The 24,258-nt window shown below is 44.6% G+C and overlaps 1 protein-coding gene across 1 annotated transcript in view; it reads left to right on the top strand.

The window, feature by feature from the left end:
- Positions 1 to 24,258, top strand: part of Gfm1 (G elongation factor mitochondrial 1) — a 42,360-nt gene continuing 18,102 nt past the window's right edge. Inside the window, exons 1-12 of the mRNA XM_087899463.1 lie at positions 1 to 196; positions 1,595 to 1,747; positions 3,058 to 3,190; positions 5,615 to 5,819; positions 7,868 to 7,984; positions 9,145 to 9,295; positions 12,910 to 13,064; positions 14,360 to 14,444; positions 17,848 to 17,985; positions 19,371 to 19,472; positions 21,097 to 21,153; positions 24,013 to 24,150. Of these exons, the coding sequence (XP_087755589.1) occupies positions 113 to 196; positions 1,595 to 1,747; positions 3,058 to 3,190; positions 5,615 to 5,819; positions 7,868 to 7,984; positions 9,145 to 9,295; positions 12,910 to 13,064; positions 14,360 to 14,444; positions 17,848 to 17,985; positions 19,371 to 19,472; positions 21,097 to 21,153; positions 24,013 to 24,150 (1,518 nt within the window). The 5' untranslated portion in view covers positions 1 to 112. The remainder of the gene's footprint in view (positions 197 to 1,594; positions 1,748 to 3,057; positions 3,191 to 5,614; positions 5,820 to 7,867; positions 7,985 to 9,144; positions 9,296 to 12,909; positions 13,065 to 14,359; positions 14,445 to 17,847; positions 17,986 to 19,370; positions 19,473 to 21,096; positions 21,154 to 24,012; positions 24,151 to 24,258) is intronic.

Below are 24,258 nucleotides of genomic sequence, written 5' to 3'. Positions count from 1 at the left end.
TGTTCTGCGGCCCGGGTGGCCGGCGTGACTTTGAGCGCTTCCCGCTCTGCCGCCGGTGTAGAGCAGAGCCCAGCCGAGCAGGAGCCCTGGAAGCGGCTGATCCAGACTTGCCATGCGTCTGCTGCGGGTCGCCGCGGCTCTGGGCCGTGGGCCGCTCCCTCGGGTCCCTGCCGTCCTGGGCTGGCAGGGGAAGCAGGTACTGATGCCCGGCGAGCTTGCCAGAGCCGAGCAGGTGGCGACAACCCTTCCCCTACCCGGGATCTTGAGCGGCGACGTCCGCAGCCCCCAAAGCCCCTGGGTATCCGCACGCCACCTCGGCCTTGAGACCCGCAGCTCTGTGCTACCCTGCTTCTTGATGGGTATGATCTACCTTAAAGAGAAGTGCCCCGAGTGAAGTCAGATGAAAAGTTCGTGTCCCGGGGCTCGAACTCCGGGCTTCTGATTTGGTATCCAGTGCTCTTCTGACTCCGGAGTGTGGTTGGATGCTCAGAACGGGTGCTGTGCCCTTTGATTGGCGCTCAGCTTCCCGGTTCTCTTCTGCCTTGTCTCCCTCGTAGGCGTATAGGTTAAACTTTGTAAGCCTTTGGAATGAGGTACTCCTCGTAGAGCAGCCATTGGTAGCTGTAGTGCCTTACCTGTCCTGGACCCCTCGTTTGCTTTGCTGTCAAATGTCCCTGTGGTTCAACCATCCAAACGCCTGTCAACTCTGCTTCTCCATGTTGTCAGCTTCTCCCTTCCCAGAAGTGGTTGCAGAGCGTTTGGGTGTGCAGTTTTGTTTTGATTCAATAAATATAGCTCCTCTCCCCCCGTAAAGTTAGCAGGAACAACAATTACCAAAAAAGGTACTTCACCATTTTGTGCGGGTGAACCTGGGAACCTTTGGGGGCTGTCTTGAGAAGTTAGTGGTGTAGACGGTGTGTGTCCTTATACACCTTTGCTAGCTGTGACTACAGGAAGAGGATGGACAGAAAACTCAAGGTGCAATTTAACCTAAAACTTGTATTTCTTATTAAGGTGAACTCTCAAGGTATTAATTATACCTTGAGAGGTATAGTTATGATTTTATGATATCCGGTGTGTGTTTTAAAACTAAGGTCTGGGCTGGGTAACATAGGCTCAGATGTAAGGGCAATTACCAAGCATGAGTATCAGTCTTGAGACTTATGTTGTGGAGGGGCCTGATCGGATTCCTTCAGATTGCCCTTTTGACACCCACAGGACTTCTCTTCCAGGGGAAGAGTTCAATTCCCAGCTCTCCCATGTCAGAACAGTCTGTAACTCCAGCTTCGAGGGATCCAAGCCTTCTTCTGACCTCCTCCTACACTGGGCATGCCTGTGGTACACATATATACACGCAAGCAAAACACATATACACAAAATAAACAAATGTAAAACGTTTAAAAAAAACCCTAACATTTAGCAATTGTACCTGTCCTGCTTTTATTTTTGAGTATTATCGGGAATTAAATCCAGGATTCTGTATCTAATACTCATTGCATTAAGATTGAGAAAAAAAAAATCCATGGTTTCTGTTTTAACTGTGATCTCTCATGAAAGGTATGTTAAGTCGAGCTTTAAAAACTGTTCTTTTCAGGTTAATTGGAAGGCCTGCCGATGGTGTTCGTCAGGAATAGTTCCCAATGAAAAAATACGAAATATTGGCATCTCAGCTCACATTGACTCCGGGAAAACGACGCTAACAGAACGGGTGCTGTACTACACGGGCAGGATTGCCACGATGCACGAGGTGTGTGGCTCATGGCCGATTACAGACTGATTAAGCCCTTTGTTTTTATTGTTTTGGAGTTATAATTTTATAAGCATCACACAGCTGGGTCCTAGAGGGTTGTTGGCCAAAGTCAGATGTACAGAGAGGGGAAGCCAAGCTGGCTTCATGTTCCTGTGATGCTCTCCCTGAAAGAGATCACTGTGAGCATCCTGAGTAAGGGTTGAGTCAGGGTCCTGGGCCCGTCCACAGCTGGTACAGTAGTCCTAACCATGTAATGAAGGATGCGTGTTTATAATGTTAAATGGGAGTGAATTCCAATGGTTGCTGTCCATGTAAAAAGCCCACAACTCTCTTCTTAAAGGAAATAAAGGTTTATCCTGTAGCCATTTTGAGTGACCATGGCCCGGGCATACAGATTTCGGCTACCTCAGATTCCATGTTCTAGCACGGAAGCCGTTTCATAGTGTTTTCTAGAACAAGGTTGTAAGTCAAGGCACGTTTAAAATGCTCTGGTGGGTACCCCAGAGAGGCAGACATGAGACGTGGGGAACCGTTCTGTAGACCCAAGATGCTCTCTGATGACATTCTTAGTTTCAGGATTGGCAGAAGCCAGGGTCCTGCTAAGCATTGCTGATAGCTTCTAAGGGGTTTGTATCTGTTTATTATCATGAGGTGCAATTTCAGATATAGTGTGGGTCAGGGAATGGCTGTTCCAAAAGATCAAAACTAGCCCAACGTCAGGCTAATGAGCCTGCAAAATTCCAGTCTCTCTATAATACTGAACTTCTGATCAGCCCAGATCAGACTGCTTCATTGCCAGACACAGCTTCTTTTCAGGGATTTTTGCTCATAGTGTTGAGTATAGCTATATTAAAAACCTGTCGGAAAATTATTTAAAATATTGACCCTTGAAAGACACTGCCATACCATGGAGTAACTGAGCCCTCCAGTCTAAACTGTTCGTCGGGTGAAGAGCATCGTTAAAGCGTATACTTGCAAAGCTGAACCCTGACCTGTGCCTCAAGAGTCCCTGTGGAAGAGAGCCGAAAGGCCTGGTGCCTGAGTCTCGGTTTGTAGGCTGTGAGAAGCTAGCAGACGACAGGACAGAGGGAAACAGGTGGTTGCCCCCAAGTGCTTGGCAGCTGCTGAAGGGGAAAAATGAACATGGCAGCCGAGACAGGAAACCATCGTTTGCTTTTGAGATGATACGGTTAAAGTATGGACTTACCTACCAGTTGTGTATGTTAACTTTGTTATCTGGTTCCATTTCAGTAAAGATTTCTTTCTTGGGATAAAGGAAGACTCTGAATTTTTGTGTTCCTGTCTAGGTGAAAGGCAAAGATGGAGTGGGTGCTGTCATGGATTCCATGGAACTAGAGAGACAGAGGGGGATCACTATCCAGTCAGCAGCCACCTACACCATGTGGAAAGACATCAACATCAACATCATAGACACCCCAGGTGAGCGGGCCCTTTGTCTCCTAGTTTCTTTGGGCAAAAATACATGTAGTTCTTTCTTCTGCTCTGACGCAGTTCATCTTTGAAGTACAAAACTGAATTCCTGTCAGATTTAAAACTTAGCACACTTCATCCATATGGGGTTTCATTGAAAAATAACGCAAGGAAGAAAGATGGGCTCTTGCCTTTAACGCATTCTAGCATTCTCTAGGAGCCTTTAGAAGTAGTCCTGTTGACCTTCAACCTGACGCTGGGTGCGGGAAATTGGTGAGGTGAGGAGTCTGCTGTACAATTTAAAGTGGGTGAATGAGCACAGATTAATAGTGTCCAGGTAGTTGGGTTTGGTTTTGGTTTTGGCTTTTTCAAGACAGGGTTTCTCTGTAGCTTTTGGTGTCTGTCCTGGAACTAGCTCTTGTAGACCAGGCTGGCCTCGAACTCACAGAGATCCACCTGTCTCTGCCTCCCAAGTGCTGAGATTAAAGGTGCCACCACTGGCGCCTGGCTTGGGTAGTTAGTTTTCTTGTCAACTTGACACAAGCTAGGATCAGTGGGAAGATAAAATGCCGCATCAGATTGCTTGTAGACGCGTCTGTGGAGCATTTTACCAGTTGCTAACGGATAGAGGGCCAAGCCCACTCAGGGAACAGGCCCCATAGTCCCTCCCCATGAGTGCACAGGTCACGTGAGAGATATAAAAAGGTGGGCTGGGCTCAGCAAGCCAGTGCACAGCCTCCATGATCTCTGCTTTAGTTCCTGTATCCAGGTTCCTGCTTTGAGTTTCTGTGTGGTTTCCCTTAAGGTGGACTGTAAACTGTAAGCCAAATAAACCCTTTCCTCCGCAAGTTGCTTTTGGTCCTGGTGTTTTATCAAAAAACACCGGAAATTGACTAATACAGAACTTGGGGCAGGTTGCGGTTGTTGCCGTGACAGACCTGACCTGTAAGAGGGCTGTGGAAGTCATTGAGAACCTTGAGCTGAGAAAGTCATCGAGTTCTTAAAACTCAGTGGGCTATGGTGGGCGCTAAGAAGGTAGGAATCCTGGAAGAGATGCCGGTGAGGTGGCCTGACAGAGGGAAACAAGGGCTGCCTCAGGGCCGCTTATGTGGTGTTTTGAATTAAGAAGAATCAGTGTCTGGTCCGCTGGGGCTGAGGACTCAGTTGTGATCAGCAGGCACCACGGAAGTCAGACATTTGCCTTGCTGAGAGAGTCCATGCTGGTCAGCTGGGGCTGAGGAGTTAGCAGTAGTTAAGAAGAAGCCAGCGTCGCTGAGGGGAAGTCTTCTGCGAGTAGCCCCCATGACTAGCCCACAGAAGCTGGGGGCCAGAAGGGGGCCAAGATTTCATGCCATGCTGGCCGCTGAACTTGGCATGAAAGACTCATCCAGGGAGTGCTGGTGTCTGAAGGCAGGGTGGGTACTGGAGAGGAGGCGAAGCTTGGCACCGGGAAGGCATTGGCGTGAGCGCAGCCTCAGTTGCAGGAGAAGGCCCAGGACTGACAGGGTCGAGAAGAGAAACTGATGCTCGCTGGGGTTAGCCCTGAAGAGATCCCTAGGAGAGGCTGTGAGTGGAGGTACAGCCCAGTCTCAGTGGAGACCCCAGCATTTTGGAGGTGCCAGTGTTGTGGGACGACCCCCAGCGACAGCTGGCGGCTGCAGAGTGGAGCCGGCCTGAACCTAGGAGAGAAGCCATTTGTGTTCCGGATAGTGGGGCCGCCCAAGCCCTTTGGAACTTTTACACCATGTGCCTGTGTCCTGCTCTTCTCTGTTAGTGAGGAAAGTGTTTAACTTGTGTTTTTATTTCACAGGAACCCACAGTTATGAGATCTTGGGTGTCTTAGAGAGACTTTAGACTTCTAAAAGAGATCCAGGATTTTAAAGACTGAGACTTTTATAGTTATGTTCTATATTATGATACTGATATTAACATGAGATCTTGGGGAAACAGGAAAAGAGATTATTGTCCAAGATCGTTGTATTAGTATGCCGGGTTGACAGTCATGCCTTGCTTAGTTTTTTGTCACCCTAACACAAGCTAGAGTCTAGTGGGAACACAAAGCTTGTTTATGGAAACACCTCTCAGATCGCTTCTAGGAAATTCTGTGGAGCTTTTCTTAATTGCTAATGGATAGGTGGACCCAGCCTCCTAGGGCGAGGTCTCCCTGCTGGCCAGGTGATCTTGGGTTGTATAAGAAACTGGGTCGAGCTAGCCATGAGGAGCAAGTGAGCAAGCAGCCCCGGGCTCAGCTCCATTCCTGTCTGAGTTCTACCTTGGCCTCCCCAGATGGTGAACTGTAACCCGGATGGCAGATAAGCAGTTTGCTCCCCATGTTGATTTTGGTCAGTGTTTCAGCCCAGCAACAGGAAACCTCAGGACAAATAAATTGTATATTACACATTCAAACTGTTCTTTAAAACCCTCCTCATTCAGGCCACGTGGACTTCACAATAGAAGTGGAAAGGTCCCTGCGGGTGTTGGATGGTGCCATCCTGGTTCTCTGTGCCGTCGGTGGGGTCCAGTGCCAGACCATGACTGTCAATCGCCAGATGAAGCGCTACAACGTCCCCTTTTTAACCTTCATCAACAAGCTGGACCGGATGGGCTCCAACCCAGCCAGGGCCCTTCAACAAATGAGGTACTGAGCCTCAGGAGAGCTGGTCTGGATAGCAAACCTCACATTCAGACAGTTAATTCAGTTATTAAATTGTATCTTAAAGGGTTTTTTTCTTGTTTCAAAAATGCATTTCTGTGAGTCTTGGTAAATGGAACCCAATCTCAGTGGGTGAATTTACCCAGTGGTTCTTCACTGCCTTCGCTGGGAAGTGGGAAAACCCGTCCTATTTCTGGGGTAGCTGAGGATTCCAGAACAGTCCAGCAGTTCCGACCGCTGTGCTGCCGTCCAGAAGGCGTAGCTGCCAGAGACACTTGCTTTGTCCTTAGTTAAACCTGGAGAAGGTTTCGGTTTTAACAAATGTGGCAACCGTAGCTGCCAGGCCCCTGGCAGATTTCACCCAGCAGAGCTGACGGGCATGGCTGGACCCTCTGGGGCAGTGACTGGGCTAAGAGCGGCGTATCTGATGGCAAACCCGGCGGAGGATGTTCCTGCAGACGTGGAAGTGATGTCTTCTCTAGGTGTTTGGAATATTTCCTTGATAAAATATTTTTAGTATATTCTTGGTAAAAGTATTTTTTGGTCCTAATTTTCCTTGTGTTTGGCACTAGAACTCTCTCTACCAGGTCTTTTTGTTTTCTGAGAAATCTCTTCCTCTACATTATTTGATTACTTGGGGTCTTTGATTCTTGTTTGTCTTTTGGAACTCTGGTGAAGCAGATTCGGGAGCTTGTGGATCTGGCCTTCATGTCTTGTCTTCTGTCATATTTTCTATTTCCCTCTTACTATTCACTGACTCACGAGAGACTCCTTTTTATTAGTGAGCGCGCGTGCATGTGTGTGTGTGTGTGTGTGTGTGATAAATGGGGTGCCGATGCTACTCACACGTGGGAATCAGGATAGATTTGTGGCTTGGGTCCTTTAACATGGGCTCTAGCATAATTAAATTTTGAGTTATCAAGTTTTCATGGCAAGTGTGTCTAGCAATTGAGCAATCTTACTGGCCCAAACAGAGTTTTTGAGGTTAATTTTTAGCTCATGACTCTGATAGTCACTTGTGTCTTTTCTGTTATTTAACCTCTTAAAATATTCAGCAATTATATAACCAATTTCCATAAATTCTTCATATTTGTAACTTTTCTCATAGAGGTACTTTACACATCTCTAAGTTTATCTGCAGATGTATCTCAGTGTTAGAGCTCTTGCGTGTCAGGCCTTGGTTTAATCCTAGCACTACAAAAATATTAATTTAAATCTTATTTTCTTTCCTCTGGTAACTATTCTTGGATATTAATAGTTTTTTAAAAAGGTATTTCTGGATAGTTTTTATTTATGTGCCTATGTGAGTGTATACCACGTGTTCCGGTGTCCAGGGAGAGGAGAAAGAGGTATTGGATCTCTTGCAGCTGCAGTTACAGGCAGGTGTGACCTCCCTGGCAGATGCTGAGAAACAAATTCCGGTCCTCTAGGGGAGCAGCAAGCCCTTCTAACCACAGAGCCATCTTTCCAGCCCCAGATATTAGTACATGCCTTACGCTCACCCCTTTTCTGTAAGCTCCTGACTTCCTTCAAATGATAGTCATGTCCACTTAGTTGTGCCCACAACTTTACATGCAGACCTAGCTTACCATAAGCGGTGCTGCAGAGTGTATTTCTTCTCAGGATGGAGTTCCCACGTTAATGGCTGTCTGTTCTGTGTGCGCACACTAGCGGGCTGTGTTTTCCTGCGAGAACCCCCTCTCTGAGTGGCTGTCTTTCTGTCACCTGACTTAATGAGAAGTGGGCTGCTGTCCCACTGTCCCACCATCTTTAATCTCCTGGCCGTTGATTTTCTGTCTTTCCCTTCTGCCCTGTGTGATCGTATTCAGGGGGTCTGGGGTGCAGGTTATTTCGGGTGGGTTGCGGCTTCTGATTTGGCTTCTGTCGCCGTTGCTTTGTTGCTCCCCTACCCACTGCTAACATCGTTTTCAGTTCTCTGATGTCTGCCGTTGCTTCTTTGTTTGGGTTTTTGCCTTTTGTCATTTCAAAAATAATTTTGAGAGAAGAGGCAAGCAAATATTTTTGTTTTTCAGATCCAAACTAAATCACAACGCAGCATTTGTGCAAATACCCATTGGCTTGGAGGGCGATTTTAAGGGTATTATAGACCTCATTGAGGAACGAGCTATTTACTTTGATGGAGACTTTGGGTAAGTGCTAAAATCCACAGCCAAAATCTTGTATTTTCAAAGACATCAAAGGAAAGGAAGTCATAAGTTAAACAGAGGCTAATTATTTTTTTAAAATGTGCTTGAATATCATTCTTTAAGGTGATTTTAATGACTTAAAATTAAATGTTCTTAGTAGTCATACTAGAGACCATTTGGCCTCTTGAAGATTCTATTGCCCATAATTATACTTATAAGAATATTGCAGTCTCTAGGAGGAAGGGTTAGATAACTTACATTTTTTTGAGACAGGGTCTCACCACGTAGCTTTGACTGGCCTTGAACTCTGAACTCATAGAGGTCTGCCTACCTCTGCCTCCTGAGTACTGGGATTAAAGGTGTGTGTCACCACAATGGACTCTAGGTAGTTAACTCTTTTCCTACAAACAACCATCTGTGATATAACACTTGATATTTAACAACAGTTTCAAAGTACTTTCAAGCTATTTATTTCAAAATGGAAAGCCAGACCCGATGGTACATGCCCATCATTCCAGCACATAGAGGCCGAGTCAGGAGCAAGCTGAAGGCCAGCGCTGGCTGCACAGGTCTTTTTTGTTGTTGCTCATTTTGAGACAGGGTCTCTCCTGGCTGGTCTGGGACTTGTGATGTAGACCAGGCTGTTCTCGAACTCACAGAGATCTGACTGCCTTTGCCTCCTGAGCACTGGGATCAAAGGTGTGCGCCACCGTACGCGGCTCCTGGATCAGTGTTTTGACCTCATGTTCTTCTGCTCATTTTATCTGTAGAATAAGATAGGTCAGTATATATTAAATGGGGAAGAATTTTATATTTCATCATTATTATTCTGAAAAACTTGCTATGAGAAGAATAGGGCTGTGAGAAGTATGCTTATGACATCAAGCTTACTGCTTTGTTTCCTCGTAGCGGGCAGTGTTGAGTCTAGACTCTTCTGTTCCCTGGTGGTACATTCTCGAAAAGGACCTGGTCCACTGAAGTGGTTTTGCCCACTGTTTTGTCTGAACTGTAAAGATGTAGTTATCTTATTTGCTGTTGGAGTGCAGATTCCTCGGAGCGTTTGCCAGAACAGCAGCAGAACACTGAAGCTGCTGGCATGCCGTCAGTGATTTGTGCTTAACTTATCAACTAGAGCCACTGCAGTGAAGCATTCTTTCTCTTAGTCAGATCGTTCGGTATGCGGAGATCCCAGCTGAGCTGAGGGCCGCAGCAGCTGACCACCGGCAGGAGCTAATTGAATGTGTTGCTAATTCAGATGAACAACTTGGTGAGCTCTTCTTGGAAGAAAAAATCCCCTCAGTTTCTGACTTAAAGGCAAGTACTGTCAAAATAGATCTTTTTAAAGACACTTTTAAAAAATGTTGACGGATGTTTGGCCTGTATGCAGTGCTTTTGGAGGCCAGAAAAGCGCGCTGTATTCCCCCTTTAACTGGAGTTGCAGATGACTGAATGGCCTTGTGGGTGCTGGGAATTGTACCCTGGTCCTTTGGAAGAGCAGTCAGTTCTTTTAATCACAGAGCCATCTCTCCAGCACCTCCAGATATTTTATAATGAAAAAGGGAGCAGAAGGCCTGATTCTTTTGTTAATGGGCTTTATTAATGCAATTTGAGCAAAAAAATTAATATAATTGACTTCCATAAACATGAAGATTCAGAAGCCAGAGGCTTTTGAATAAACATTTCCCCAAAGAAGATGTTCAAGTGTCAGCACATGAAAAGATACTTTCCGCTCCTAATCATTAGAAAAAATGCAAATCAAAGCCACGGTGAGAGACCATTTGTACCATTAAGATGAATCTTATTTAAGACCAACCAACCAGCTAGCGGAAACCTGAAAAGCCCAGAAAGCAAGCATTGATGCAGTTGTGGAGACTCACACGCTTGTGCCTTCCTGGTGGAAATGTGCCAAGCAATGTAGAAGGCAGCGTGGCAGTAAGCCTCTCCCTGGAGGCTCACCCCGAGAAGGAGGGGTCCCAGCTAGTGCAGCGTGCCCCAACATGTATGCAGTATCCACCTCAGCCAAGGAGTAGCGGTGATTCGCTAATCAATGTCTTTTAGAATGGATGTGTAAAAGTCATGTGGTCTGTGAATATGAATAGTTTTTATCCCTCCAAAGTAGAACTCTGAGCAGTGTGACACCAGAAATGAGCTATGAAGACATTCTCGTGAAATGTGCCAAATAGCTAAGATAGTTGTTTGATGATTTCGTTTATGCGGTAGACAGAGAAGAGTCAGATTCGTAGAAAGTAGAGCTTTGAGCTGAGTGTGGAGTCGTGGACCTGTAATCCCACACTTGAGAGGCGGAGACAGGACAGTTCCCACTAGTTCAAGGTCATCCTAGGCTACATAGTGGGGAGCCTGGTCTGTGTACTGAATGCCCTATCTCAAAAACAAAAAAACCCAAAAGTAAGTAGATATATGAGTTGTTAGAGAACCTTTATTTTGGGGAATTACTGCTTTAATTGGAGAATATGAACGTTTTAAAGATGGATAGTGATGAACGCTGTATAGCATTATGAATTGACAAAACGTTGTTGGGCTGTTGTCTTCAAAATGGTTAAAATGGTAAATTTTATGTATTTTTAAGAAGACATTAATCTTTTAAAACCACTTGGTATGCCTAGCAGAGATCAGCTAGGTAATTATTGTATATAAGATGTTACACTTGAATGTAAATTTAGTAAATCTAAAACAAGAAAGAACACTATTGCAGCTGAGTGTCCTTCCTGATTTTCTTTGAAGTGTTAGACTGGGATCCTATTTTGAAATGCGAGTTCTTTGATGGACTCAAAAGAGTTAGCAGTTTAGCCCTGATGAGCAGGGAATACTTGTAGGATGTACAGGTCTAGCTGTAAATAAAGCCAAGTATTAGATGTTGAACCGCGATAGAGATGGCTGTGTATACGTTTTATCATTAAAAATGTGTCAAGATTTTAAGTTTATTCCCAAATGTTTAGTAACTTCCTGGGATTCACAGAATTTGATTCATGGTCATACTTAGAGCGTTGAGAGAAAACCTAGGGAAGGGAAAAGGCACATGAGATTGTCTGAAGGGGGCCATGTGTGAGCCTCCAGAGGAACCTCACAGAATTAATTCCCTCAGCAAGAAGTTGTGACAGCGCTGTGGATCTACCTAGGAAGCCCAGGCTGTCTGGTGTGGACTTGATAATCCCAGCCCTGGGAGAGGAGACAAGAAAATCTCAAGTTGGAGGTCAGCCTGGGCTGCCTAGGGAGACCGCATCTCAAAAAATCAAAACCAAACTGAATAAAGCAAAAATAAGAGAAACTGAGTGTCCAAGATGATTACTGGGGTCTACTCAGCATGTACTCTAATTTTGGAGAGCGTTTAGCACACACCATGTGCAGAGCATCATAGAGCAAACCATTGCTGCCAGTCCACAGGGCTGTGTGGGCCTGTATCTCCTAGGGTCACGTGAACATGTTAGTCTCTGTGCTGTGGTTGGATGCTTATTGATGTGTTGGGAAACAGCAACTTTTAGGTGTGGAAATGATTGTTCTGAAAACAGGCAATGTCTGGAAAGCGGGGGCTCTGTTCGGCTGACTTATGGGATGGTTTCCGTATCCTCCTCTCCTCCTGTCACCGTCCTCATATGATTCTGTGCTTTGTGCTGCAGACTCTAAGTATCGTAATGGTGCTGTGTCCCTGTTTGCATCTTAGAAGTGGGAAGCCTTTGTGAGGAAATGGCTTATGGTTGTCTAATCGCTTGTCCCATAGCCATTTCTGAGTCCTAGAGACAGCGCAGGCGTTTAAAGTAATTTCTTCTCTGTGTGTCTTTCCCTCTTTATATCTCTGTTCATATGCTCCACTCTTATCTGACTTTTACTATACTAATATTTAAAAATTGTGACTATGATTGTTTGGTTGTTCGTGCATGCATGTGTGTGCTCCTGTGTGTGGTGCTTCTAAGTCTTGAACACAGAGCCTTCCACTTGGTGGTGCAGGCTTTTTATTACAGCCCTTGGGAAAGAGGCAGGTAGATTCTAGTGAGTTTAAGGCCAGCCAGGAGCATCTAATGAGACCTATCTCAAAAGACAACAAAATCATTTCAGGGTTCACGGACAAAGAAGTTTCTTTGCTCACAATTTCAGGTTACAGTTCATTCTTACTGGGAAGTCAACAGCTTGAGAGAGTGGGTTACAGTCTGTCCATTCCAAAACAGAGAGGACAGTGGATCTCAGAGTACATCCATTCAGAAGCAGAGAGGGCAGTGGATCTCAGAGTACATCCATTCAGAAGCAGAGAGAGCGGTGGATTAATGGATGTATGCTCCTACTCAGCTCAGTCTTCCTTTTTTATTCCGTCCAGGGCGCAGCCTGTGAAATGGTGTCTCCTGCATCCAGTGTGGCTCTTCCCACCTCAGTTAATACTCTCAAAATAATCCTCCAAAGACACTGTCAGAGGTTCACCCCTCCCGTGATTCTCAACTGTGTCAAGTTTACAGTTAAAACTACCTTCACCAAAGATTACAGGGAAACCATTTCTCTGCCCTTTTCTAAAACATGCTAGTTTCTCATAAATCCAGGGATGTGATTTTTGCTTTACTGTGTAAACTTGACTGGATGGCTTTGACTCACAGAGATCCAGCTGCCCCTGGGATTGCTAGCGTATGCTACCACACCTAGCTCTGTGTGTGTGTGTGTGTGTGTGTGTGTGTGTGTGTTCACCCTCTTACACAATTATTCTCATAGAGTTTACAGTATTCTATATGTCTAATATATATATTTCCATAAATCATTACTTGGCCCTAAGAAAAGCAATTTTCCCGTTTTTCAATATTTTGATGAGATGTTCTCTTGTCCTTCCCTGGAACCAGCACTCCGGAGTATTATTTCATTTTGTGTGTTCATAACTGACCTGACGCCTAGGCTGTTGTAGTAACACGAATCGTACTCTCTGTGTTCTGTAGCTGGCAATCCGGAGAGCAACCCTGAGTAGATCCTTCACTCCAGTGTTCCTGGGAAGTGCTCTGAAGAACAAAGGAGTCCAGCCTCTCCTGGACGCTGTTCTAGAATACCTTCCCAATCCGTCTGAGGTCCAGAACTACGCCATACTCAACCAGGAGTGAGTATGCTACGTGCACTGTGCTCTATGGAAAGATGCTTTAATGCTTATGCACTACAAAGAGGTTTAAGGATTGGTCTTTCATTTATTTTTATGATTTTCTTTCTTCATAAAAATCACCATTTTTAGTTGGATATCAATTTTGGTATACAGGAAAATATTTACTATATGAGTTCCCATATCATTTATGACTTAGAAGTATGATTTGTGGGCTGGAGAGATGGCTAGGAGGTTAAGAGTGTTGACTGCTCTTCCAGAGGTCCTAAAATTCCCAGCAACCATGTGGTGCCTCACAACCATTTATAATGAGATCTGGTGCCCTCTTCTGGTGAGCAGGCAAACATGCAGGCAGAACACTATATATATATATATATATATATATATATATATATATATATATATATATATTATACACACATATATATGATAAATAAATTTTTTAAAGTATAATTTGTTCTGTTATCTCTCAAGGTTTATAATATTTTATTCATTTGCTATCATTTATTTTCAGTTATAGAATTTTTGTAACTTAAAAAAAAAATGAAACTCAGGCCAGTGAGATAGCGCATCTGATAAAGGTGTCTGCCACCACGCTTCGTGACCTCAGTTTAACTGGGACCCACATGGTGGAAGGAGAGCACCAGCTCAGAGAAGTTGTCCTCCGAGCTCTGCATACATATGCATAGAATACAATGTAAAGCAACAACAAGGAAAGAAACCTTAAGGCTCTTCCGGATATTACTCTGTATGCTCTCTAAGAGGTCCAGCGTTTGAGTCCACCCTGGTCCTGTCTGTGTGGTACAAAGCCTGCAGGACTTACTCTACTGAACTCTTCCAGTGAAGCGTGGTGTGTATTCAGAAGTTGTTAGCAAATGTGCTCTTTCTCTTTGATAAGATTAAATTGATATGGATAAAATATCCAGGGACTAGGCAGTTGGCTCAATGGTTAAGATGCTTGCTGCTTAAGTGAAGGCCATGTAAGAAGCTGTGTTTGGTGTGCTTGCACACTGAAACTGAGGCACTGATGGGAGGGGACTGTGTGGAGACAGGAGGATCACTGGGGCAAGCTGGCTGCCAGCCCCCTTGCAGGTTCATTGAGAGATATCATCACTCACTGAATGAAGGATACGGCTGAGATTGATAGAGTGAGACAATTGAAGTCACCCCTGGCCTCCATGCATGCACGCTGATACATGCCCACATACATACGTACATACACACACATACATACATGTACACAACACACACAAAGACACACTAAGTATTATGTTTTATAGCTTTATTTTTCTTTAAAGTGACTCAAAAGAGAAGACCAAAATCTTAATGAACTCCCAGAGAGACAATTCCCACCCGTTTGTGGGCCTGGCTTTTAAATTGGAGGTAAGTTGCTATCTAACGTATTTACTGCAGTCTAGTTTTCCTTTGCTAGGCTTTTAACCCTGTTATAAAATGACTGTGTATGCCCTTGTGAAATGCTTAGGAAAGCAGAGGAGATAAGAGTGGCCAGAACCTCGGACGGTAGGTAGCTGGAAGTTCCTTGTCGTTAGGTGAAGTTAACTCTTTGCAGTTGTATAGAAACCATACTCTACATAGTTTTACCTCGGTATTTCCATTTAGAATACTTATAGTCCATATTTCTATAAATTGTTGGAAGATTTAATTCATTGCTTTGTGTTGGGTCTTATATGTAACCCAGGCTGGCCCCAAATTCACAGTCCTCTTGCTACAGCCTCTTGAGATGTGGGATTACAGGTGTGTGCCATCATGGCCAGCTCAGTTTCAACATTTTAAATGGAGTGTAAGATTATACTAAGTAGCTAGGGCTGGTGACAAATACGTTTAATCCCAGCATTTGAGAGGCAGAAACAGGAAGATGTCTCCATTCAAGGCCAGCCTGGTCTACATAAAGAGTTCCAGGACAGCCAGGGTTACCCTGTCAAAAAAATAAAAACAAAATAGCGTGTTAGGTAAATATGCTATAATTGGTTTAAAATTATATAGGTATTGGACATTATTATAGGCAAAAGTGGGTCCACTTTTAGAAAAAAAATTGTCCTATGTCACTTATGAAGGTTCTCAGCCTTGCTTAGTTTTTAAAAGAGAGATCTGTAGACAGCTGGAGATGTGCAGGTGTTGCGGTTTGTAGAGAGATCTATGGGCAGCTGGAGATGTGCAGGTGTTGTGGTTTGTGTAGGTAACCTGCAGTGTGTCTTTATAGTGCAATATTATTTATACTTTAAAAATTAAGGTGCTTATTTATTTTAGTGATTTTAGTTTATGTGTATAAGTGTTTTGTCTGCATATATGTCTGTGTACCATCTTGTGTGCAGTGCCATGGAGGTCTAAGAAGGTGTTGATCCTCTGGAGCTGGAGTTAGAGACAGTTCTCAGTCACTGTGTGGTTGCTGGGAACTGAACTCAGATCTTTTGCAAGGGCAAACAATGTTCTTCCCTGCTTAGCCATTGCCCTAGCCTAGGTGCTGACCTAGTTTTTGGACATGGGAAGTTTATAAGTTTTAAAAGAACATCTTTTAGATTTACAGAAAAAGTATAAATATTCATATAGAGAATTCATTCATCCATTTCTTCTTAGTCAACATTATTGCACCTAATGGAACAGTATTAATTTACTATTAATAAAGCCCATACTCAAATGTCTGTGGTTATTGCTTATAGCCCTTTCTTGTTCGCATCCCATTCAGCTAGCACATTAGATTAGCATGGTTCCTGTCTGTAACACGAGGGGGCCTGTTTGTTGGGGGTTTTTCTGTCCTGCCCGGCCCCCCAGCTGTTTAGTCCCAGAGAAAAATCACACTGAAATCTCTGTAAGTTATAATGCTGATTGGCCCATTAGGTCAGGCTACTTATTAGCTAACTCTCACATCTTGATTAACCCATTTTTCTGATCTATGTTAGCCATGTGGCTCAGTACCTTTTTCAGTGGGGCAGCTCACACCCTGCTGCTTCGGTGATCTGGGCAGGAGTGGGAGGAATCAACTTCCTCCTCCCCAGAATTCTCCTGCTCTTCTTACATCATTTCCACTTCCTGTCTGATTTTCCCACCTACACCTCCTGCCTGGCCAATCAGCGTTTATTTAAAACATGATTGACAGAATACAGACAATTTTCCCACACCACCTGTCATAGCTGATTTTATGTCACCTTGACATAAGCTAGAGGCATTTTGGAAAAGGGAGCTTCATCTGAGAAAATAATTCTACCAGATTGGCCCTGAGTGATGGTTGCTGTGGGCAGTGCCACCCCTGGGCAGTGCCACCCCTGGGCAGTGCCACCCCTGGGCAGTGCCACCCCTGGACAGTGCCACCCCTGGGCAGTGCCACCCCTGGACAGTGCCACCCCTGGGCAGTGCCACCCCTGGCCCGTTGATCCCGGGAGCTACAAGAAAGCAGAGCAAGCCATGGGGGGCACCCGGGCGTGGCCTCTGCATCAGCTCCTGCCTCCAGGTTTCTGCCCTGACATCCCTCGTCCCTCAGTGCTGGAACTCTGAGTGGAAGTAAACCTTTCCTCCCCAAGCTTCTTCTGACCGTGGTGTTTACCACAGCGATGGAAGCCTAAGACAGCTCACGTAAACTGTCTCAGAGTTTTTTCCTTGCTTCCCACTTTTAAGAAGTGTTAGTCAGGATGTTTTCCAGCTTGAAACTTTCTGATGTTTCTGTGAAGATTAGATTGGGGTAATGGGTGACTGCAGAGAACACGTCATCCCTGACATGTCTCAAACACATGGTTTCTACTGTTAGGCTGACCTTGATCACCTGACTTAGGTAGGGCTTGTCAGATCTCTTCCCTATAAAATGGCTCTTGTTTTCTCTCCCTTTCTTACTGTACTTTTTAAAAGAAGTCATTATGTTAGGCTGTCAAGTGACTTCAAGAGGAAAGAAATAAGCATCTATTCATCCAAACAGGGCTCAATGACAGACCAAACACATTCGTCCTCCTAATGAGGTGAGCCAGTGAGTTTACCGGGGCAGCCAGAGGAGCATGGGTTGCCCCTAGACTTCTGCAGCACCGAAAACACCGCCCAGTGGTGATGCCTCATGAAAGCCATGTCCCTGGAATCTCTGCCCAGCTGGCAGACAGGCTGCTGCACCAAAGCATCTGGATGCTCTTCCCCAGAAACTGTCTGCTCCAAACCACTGGGGGGCGCTCGTGAACCATAGGCCTCTCTGAGCTCTGAGTCTTGGAAGATGTGTTAGTTTCCTGGGTCTCTCCCGACAGGGATGTGGAGGAAATAGCTGCTTTCTCTACATTTATAGTACAGTTCTATTTTGTGTAAGATTTGTTTTTGGTTAGTGTTTGTGTGTGCGGGTGTATGCGTATGAGTGGAGGTGCTCACGGAGGCCAGAAGAGGGAACCAGTTGCCATGGAGCTGGAGTTACAGGCGCTGGGAGCTGCGTGATGTGGGTGCTGGGAACTGAACTTGGAGAAGCAACAGGTGCCACGGAGCCATTTCTTTGACTCTGTATTTCTTATTTTGTAAATGTAAATATCTTTTATCCTTTTATTGTTAAGGTCAAGGTGTTTTACTTATTGATATAAACTTTTGCTAACAAATTTGAATTTTTAAAAGCAATTGGCTACTTAAAATTTGTAGTAAAATGGGTTTCCTTTTTTAACTTGGATACTTTGTTTGTATATATTTTCCTGACATATACTTTTACTTTCTGGTTTTGTCTCTTCATTGTTTATGTAACTGGAATTTGTTTTGATTCTTTTCTTTTTCTGACATTTCTTTGGTTCTTCTAAAATGCACTCTTGATGTCTAGGCCGGCCGCTTCGGACAGCTAACGTATGTCCGCAATTATCAAGGTGAACTGAAAAAGGGCAACACCATCTACAACACGAGGACGGGAAAGAAGGTGCGCGTGCAGAGGCTAGTGCGCATGCACGCCGACATGATGGAGGCAAGTATACCACCGGGGCCCGCTGCTTTCGGCCCGCAGGCTATGCTTTCCTTGGTTCCTCTGACTAATCTAGCACCCTGCTGAAGGTGAAGTGGTTGGCAGGTGGTAAGGGCTTGGTTTATTCCTCTAGAAGCTAGTCTCCTTCCTCAGAGGCCCTGGTTCAGGAAAAGAGACTCTGGGATTCAGCGCAGGCTCTGTCCTCGGGAGCTGCAAAGATGCCGGCTGTGTTCGGGAAGCGACGACAGAATCACAAGGCCAGCCCGAAACACATAAGGGGAGCCTGTTGGGAGAGAGGAGAAGCATGAGAAGCGTTTAGAAAAGTGGTTCCTAGGGATAAACAAATAGTAAATTCACAGTTTTCCACGTGGTTTGATGACGTTCCTTTCTGAAGTAAGGTAGCGTGAGTGAGGGTACTGTGTAGTATGGGGACCTGTACCTCCATCCGACGTGGGATGTGCTGGCAGTGAGGGTATGTGCATTCAGGAACCGAAGGCAGAATCCCAAGCCGGCCTGGATCCATACTGCAAACTCTTGCAGGGCCATGTTGCTCCCAGAATCTCCCCGAAGATCTGTAATTTCTCAGGTCTGGGTCCTTGGCTTATATTTGCCTTTTGTCGTCCTTATAGATAGGCCTGGGAGCTTATGCTGGGTGCTGAAGCCACGCCTCTCTCTAGTCTGGCTCTGTGTTCTCAGCTTATTGGTTTAAGTAAAAACGGGAAGGTTTTAGAAGACCTGCCTCTTCTCTCTGGGACGATAAAAACTTGGCAGCTTTGCACAATAGGCAGCGAGGGGCAGGCTCCAGGGTTAGTAATTGTCACCGACATTTCTTGCCAGCTTCAGGCAAATATGTGTCATCAAAGAAAGCCACTCACCCCACAGCTATTATGAATGAACTGTGAGCAGGGAAGGAGGAAGGACAATAACTCGGAAGCTTGGAGGCAGTGGTGCTTTGTCCTAGCTTTCCTGTGTTTTCGTGATGCTTGCATCTGTGAGCCATTAAAGATATTTTTAGTCCCGTGGCTTCCATTCTTCTACCTTTGTTTACCAAACTTCCTTTGTAGTCTCCCTCCTTTGCAGTCTTCCTTGCGTGTATGTCCTGCAGGGTCTCACTGCCCTGAGGCAGCAGAGCGCACCCCAGCTTTAAAACAGACCAGTCAGAGAAGCCGTAGCTCTGGGATTTTCCACTGAGTGTAAAAGCTTGTCTTAAAGACTGTTGAAGGCGTGCCTTGGCATGAGTGATTGCTGGTGTTGGATTTGCTCATTCTTGGTAGAATTCAGGAAGAATCTCTGTATTGCTTATGTGTAGGATGTTTACAGCGCAGTTGCTTCATGCTCTTCCTTGGTTTATTTTATGTGCAAGTATAAATTGCATTGTCTTTATTTAGGATGTTGAAGAAGTGTATGCTGGAGACATTTGTGCATTGTTTGGCATCGACTGTGCAAGCGGAGACACATTCACCAACAAAGACAACAGCGGCCTTTCTATGGTGAGCCCGGAACCGCAAAGCTTCTCGTCGTTGGAATTTTAGGCGTCCATTTTATTTGTAGTGTATTTTATATGTAGTGTATTTTATATGTAGTGTATTTTATATGCAGCAAAGCAGCTGCAAAGGTTTGCACTAACTGTCCCTCATGGCCTTTGTTGGCGATCGCTCTCTGAATGTCTGCTAGATAAGTGCTATGTGCGGGCTCACTTACCTGGTTTTTCTTAGTAAAAACATTCCACAATCTTCCAAGATTTTAATGTGGAGGAAAATTTCTGCTAGATAAAACTTGGAGCATGTAGCTCCAGCTCTTCCGCTCTGGTCTGCTACCCACTCTGGGTGCCACTTTAATTCTTGTTGTTGTCAGGCTGCTCCCAGTGGAGCACTGCTTACCAAACCAGGGACCGGGAGTGACCTCTTCCAGTAACCTAGAAAACTGTAAGGCCAGACTATAATGTTTAGAATAGACTTGGGGATAACAAGGTGTCTGTGCTTGGGGGTATCTTAGTGCCAGGTGGTGGCGGTACACACCTTTAATCCCAGCACTCGGGAGGCAGAGACAGATGGATCTCTGTGAGTTCGAGGCCAGCCTGGTCTACAGAGTGAGTTTCAGGACAGCCAGGGCTGTTACAGAAAAACCCTGTCTTGAAGAAAAACAAAACAAAACAACAACAACAAATTATTCTCTGAGTTTAACAGATTATTATAAGACTACTCAAAACCCATAAATCTGCAATTTTAAGCTCTCAATAAGGACATTTTATCTTTTAGATTAGGCCTCGTGTAAGTGCTTGTCATGAGCTGGAGAGGTGACTTAGTGGCTAAGCATCCATCTGCTCTTACAGAGGAGCCAGGTTGGGTTCCCAGCACCCATATGGTAACTCACAGCTACTTAGCTCCAGTTGCAGGGGACCCAGTACGCTCTTCTGTCCTTCCCGGGCTCTTGCACAGACTTGGTGCTCATATGTACACACAGACCAAACACTTGTGTGCATAAATAAATCTTACCATTGTACTATGAAGTGGCTGCTTGTTGTGGGAATTGTCCTCTTAGACACTGGAGGGAAGGGTCTTGGTTAACCTCACTTCTGCCCAATTCTCCCTACCTGGTCCTTGGCCAAGTTATTTCCTGTTCCTTTCTAGTCTTTAGTAACTTGACTTATGAAATGAGAATAGTTTCTCCTTCTTCGACCTGTCGTTGATCAAATAAGACGTGTATATAAAGACTGAAGCCCCTTCTGTTTCCCTCATTATGAATAAACCATAACTTATCAGAAGACTACACCAGGAATGTAGAAGAGGCAATAAGAATATATACGCCCACAGAAAGAAAAGAACTCCATATGCCGCCATTTATTCAACCTCATTGTCGTGATTATGTTCAATAGTTAGGTCAATAAAGTCCATAAATTATTTGGGGAGGTAGGAGTTCTTGTAAGTATACATCTTTGTTTATTAATGTTACATTCTTACTTGATTTAATACAAAACAGACTAAGACCCGTAATGTCCAGTCTGAGGTGTTGGCTAGTGACTGCCCTTTGTTCTGTTAATGGAGTAGCCAATTGCTGAGTCAGAAAACTATCTTTTAATTATTTTATGTTTTCTTAAAAATGTTTTTTTTTTAGGAATCAATTCACGTTCCGGAGCCTGTCATCTCAGTAGCAATGAAGCCTTCTAACAAGGTAGGCGTCTGAGCTCTGACAGATCTCTCTGAACGTGAGCTTTCTCCCGTCATTCTCCTTGTTGACATGGCGTCTTGTGGGAAGCAGCACTGAGCTGCTTTCTGCTCCTTCTGTTGGTACCGAGATCGGCCTTTTCATGTACTCATCCGTCCTGATAAGTCCTCAGTGCAGTTGCAGGACTAGATGGCATTTAATGGTGGAGAGACTTTTTAACTCTTAACCATGGCATTGACTTCTGAATGGCAAGTCTACCTTCTTAGAGTCTTAGGTTACTGAAACGGGGAGAAGACGGCGTTTGTCTCAAGTTGCAATGACACTTCATTGTCACTACTTAGTGGGCTGTCATATATTTCTGGATTCTGTTTTGTTTTGAGATGTCTGATTATAATATCACAAGCTAATAAGGTAACTTTTTGAAACCACCTATAATTTCATATTAAGGGTTTTAAGTTTATGTGCTGTTTTTACAGTTATATATTAGGTTTGATATCATTTGGCCTTCTACAAAGCCAGAATTGCTTGAATGCCTTGTGTTTATATTGTTCTCTATTGGAATTAGTTCAATCCTGAGCCATAGTTGCTTAGTTCCTAAGTTGCCTTGTTGGAGTGAATTCATTCATGTATTGAGTGAACATTTTAAGACTTCTTGCTATCTGAGAACTGTCATTTGCATATTTGGGTAAATGTGTCCTGTAGGATATATTATTAATGTCTGCTATTTTGTCTCTTTTGAGAAACTGTTTTGAAATTGTTTCCGATATAGAAAGGAGAAAGTCAAGGGAGTGAAAGTCATGGAAAGAGTCCATCTTCTCAGATCTCGTGGGGCCTAACCCTTGCATCTTACATCTCTGAAAGAGAGCTCTGTTTCAAGTTCTTTATTAAGGCTGCTAGCGAGGTTAGGAATGAAAGGTGTCTTTGTACCTTCCAGTCCCACACTCAGAGCTCACGGTTAATAACTCACAATAACAGAAGGAAATTGGGTGAAAACATTTAAAAGTGTCTTCTCACATGTAAATTTGTTCCAGTCACCCGATGAAGTCCCAAGTCCCTCTCACTTGTAAGGCCTTGAGTTCTGATAGTGAGCAGGACTGAGCTTCTGCTGAATGGGAGCATGGCTAATGCGAGAAAAGTCAAGAGTTAACTGAGTGCACCATCGTAGAAACTGATGCCCTCGTGTGTGTTTGTGTTACCTGTGTGACCTCGAGCAAGTTACCTACCCTTTGTCTACAAACTTACATTGCAGTTAAATCTGAGATAACACACACAGTAGGTGTTAACAGCTCCAAGTGTGTGATCAATGGTGCTGCTAATACAGCATGCTAATGTACCTGTCTCATACAGGACATATTCATTTTTTATTGCTACCATTAGAAATTTCCAAAAACTTAGTAATGTAAAACTACATCAGTGTATTTATTTTATAGTTCTGTAGGTTAGAAACTGATGATTCATTACAGTTTAAATTAATCAAGCAGGGATATGTTTGTGTGTTTGTGTGTGTGTGTGTGTGTGTCCATCCTTTTCAGTGTGAGTGCAGGCATGTGTTCGTGAAGGTTAAGGGACAATCCCGTGTGTTGACCATCACCTCTCGTCTATTTTGAGAGTCTCTCTGTTGTTCACCCTTGTGTGTACCAGGCTAGCTGACCAGCTACCTTCTGTCCAGTGAGTCTCGTGTCTCTGCCACTCATCTGGCCACGGGAGTTCCGGGATTGTGCTACCAGATCCAGTGGTACATGGGTTCTGGGGATTCGGACTCAACTCCAACTGTGAAGCAAATGCTCTCCCCTCTGAGCTCCAGCTCAGGGTTGTATTCTTTTCTGGATGCTCGAGGCAAAACCTTTTTCCTTGCTTGCTCACGTTTGTGGGGAGAACTGGGCTCCTATGGGTGTATGATTGGGGTTTCCATTTCCTTTCCTCCTCAGGGTCGCTCCGAGCTTCTGGAGGCTGCGCACTGTTTCTGACTTATGGCCCTCTCTATCATCTTTAGATCGAATGTATTTATGTGTGGATGTATGCGTGCAGAGGTCAATGGCATTCGATCCACTGAAGCTCGAGTTGTAGGAGGTTGTGAGCCCCTGACATGGGTGCTGGAAACTGAACTCTGGCCCTCTAGAAGGGCAGGAAGTTCTCTTACCCCTGAGCCATCTCTCCAGTGTTCCCTTCCCTCCCCCACCATGCTTAGAGCTGGTAGCAGTGGGTTGGGTCTTGTTCCTGTTTCTCTCCTATCTTTCTCTCACCAGCATGGCTTTCCTCTCCTGTCTGCTTTTTTCCACCTGGAAAGATCCTTGGGTTGTGTTGAGCCTACTCTGACAGCTCATAGGATGCACCCTATCTGGAGTTGAGGGAAATGGGCATCTTAGCCTGCTCACTGTGTGGAATTACATCAAAGTACAAAGGTATATCAGATGACCGAGGAGGTTGTTTGGAAACAGAAACATCATGATGTGCTATTTCCTTTGCTGTCCGTCTTCTTCACAGAGTAGTTAATGCTCTTGATTCTACGGAAGACTCTTGGTAAACATGCTGACTATATTACATAGTGGATCTGCAAAAGTGTCCAGCGCTTCCTTCACTCGGGCAGTTCCCACAATATGGATAGTTTGGCAGTGTGATGGGAAGTGAAAGCTAAATCTTAGACCCTTGTTTTCTGTTTTGGTATGAAGAGAAAATCCTGTTCAGCCGGCTGGGCCCATGGCTGTGGTAGCCATGGTTATTTCCGAAAAGATCGGGGTGGAACTAGATATAGACCCTCTTTATTTCTTAGTTACCAGTGTATATGGATTTATTCAGTAACATCTCAAAAAAATACAGTTGTTTTTCATGCTTAATCCTATAATGATTTTTCTTCCTCTTTTAAAGAATGATCTGGAAAAGTTTTCAAAAGGCATTGGCAGGTTTACTCGGGAGGACCCCACATTTAAAGTCCGTTTTGACGCTGAGAGCAAGGAGACAATTGTGTCTGGAATGGGAGAATTACACCTGGAAATCTATGCTCAGGTATGGTTCACAGAGCAGCCCTGTATAGTTGCCTTTGTTACTAAGTGTGCCTTGGCCTGGCAGAGTGGCCTTCATCCCGTAATCACACCTCTGCAAGGTGAGGCAGGA

Source organism: Myodes glareolus, chromosome 20, assembly GCF_982192425.1.
Source record: "Myodes glareolus chromosome 20, mMyoGla1.1, whole genome shotgun sequence".
In the NCBI taxonomy this organism is placed as follows: Eukaryota; Metazoa; Chordata; class Mammalia; order Rodentia; family Cricetidae; genus Myodes; species Myodes glareolus.
Note: the sequence above shows the minus strand (reverse complement) of the source record. Positions and strands in the feature narration are given on the sequence as shown.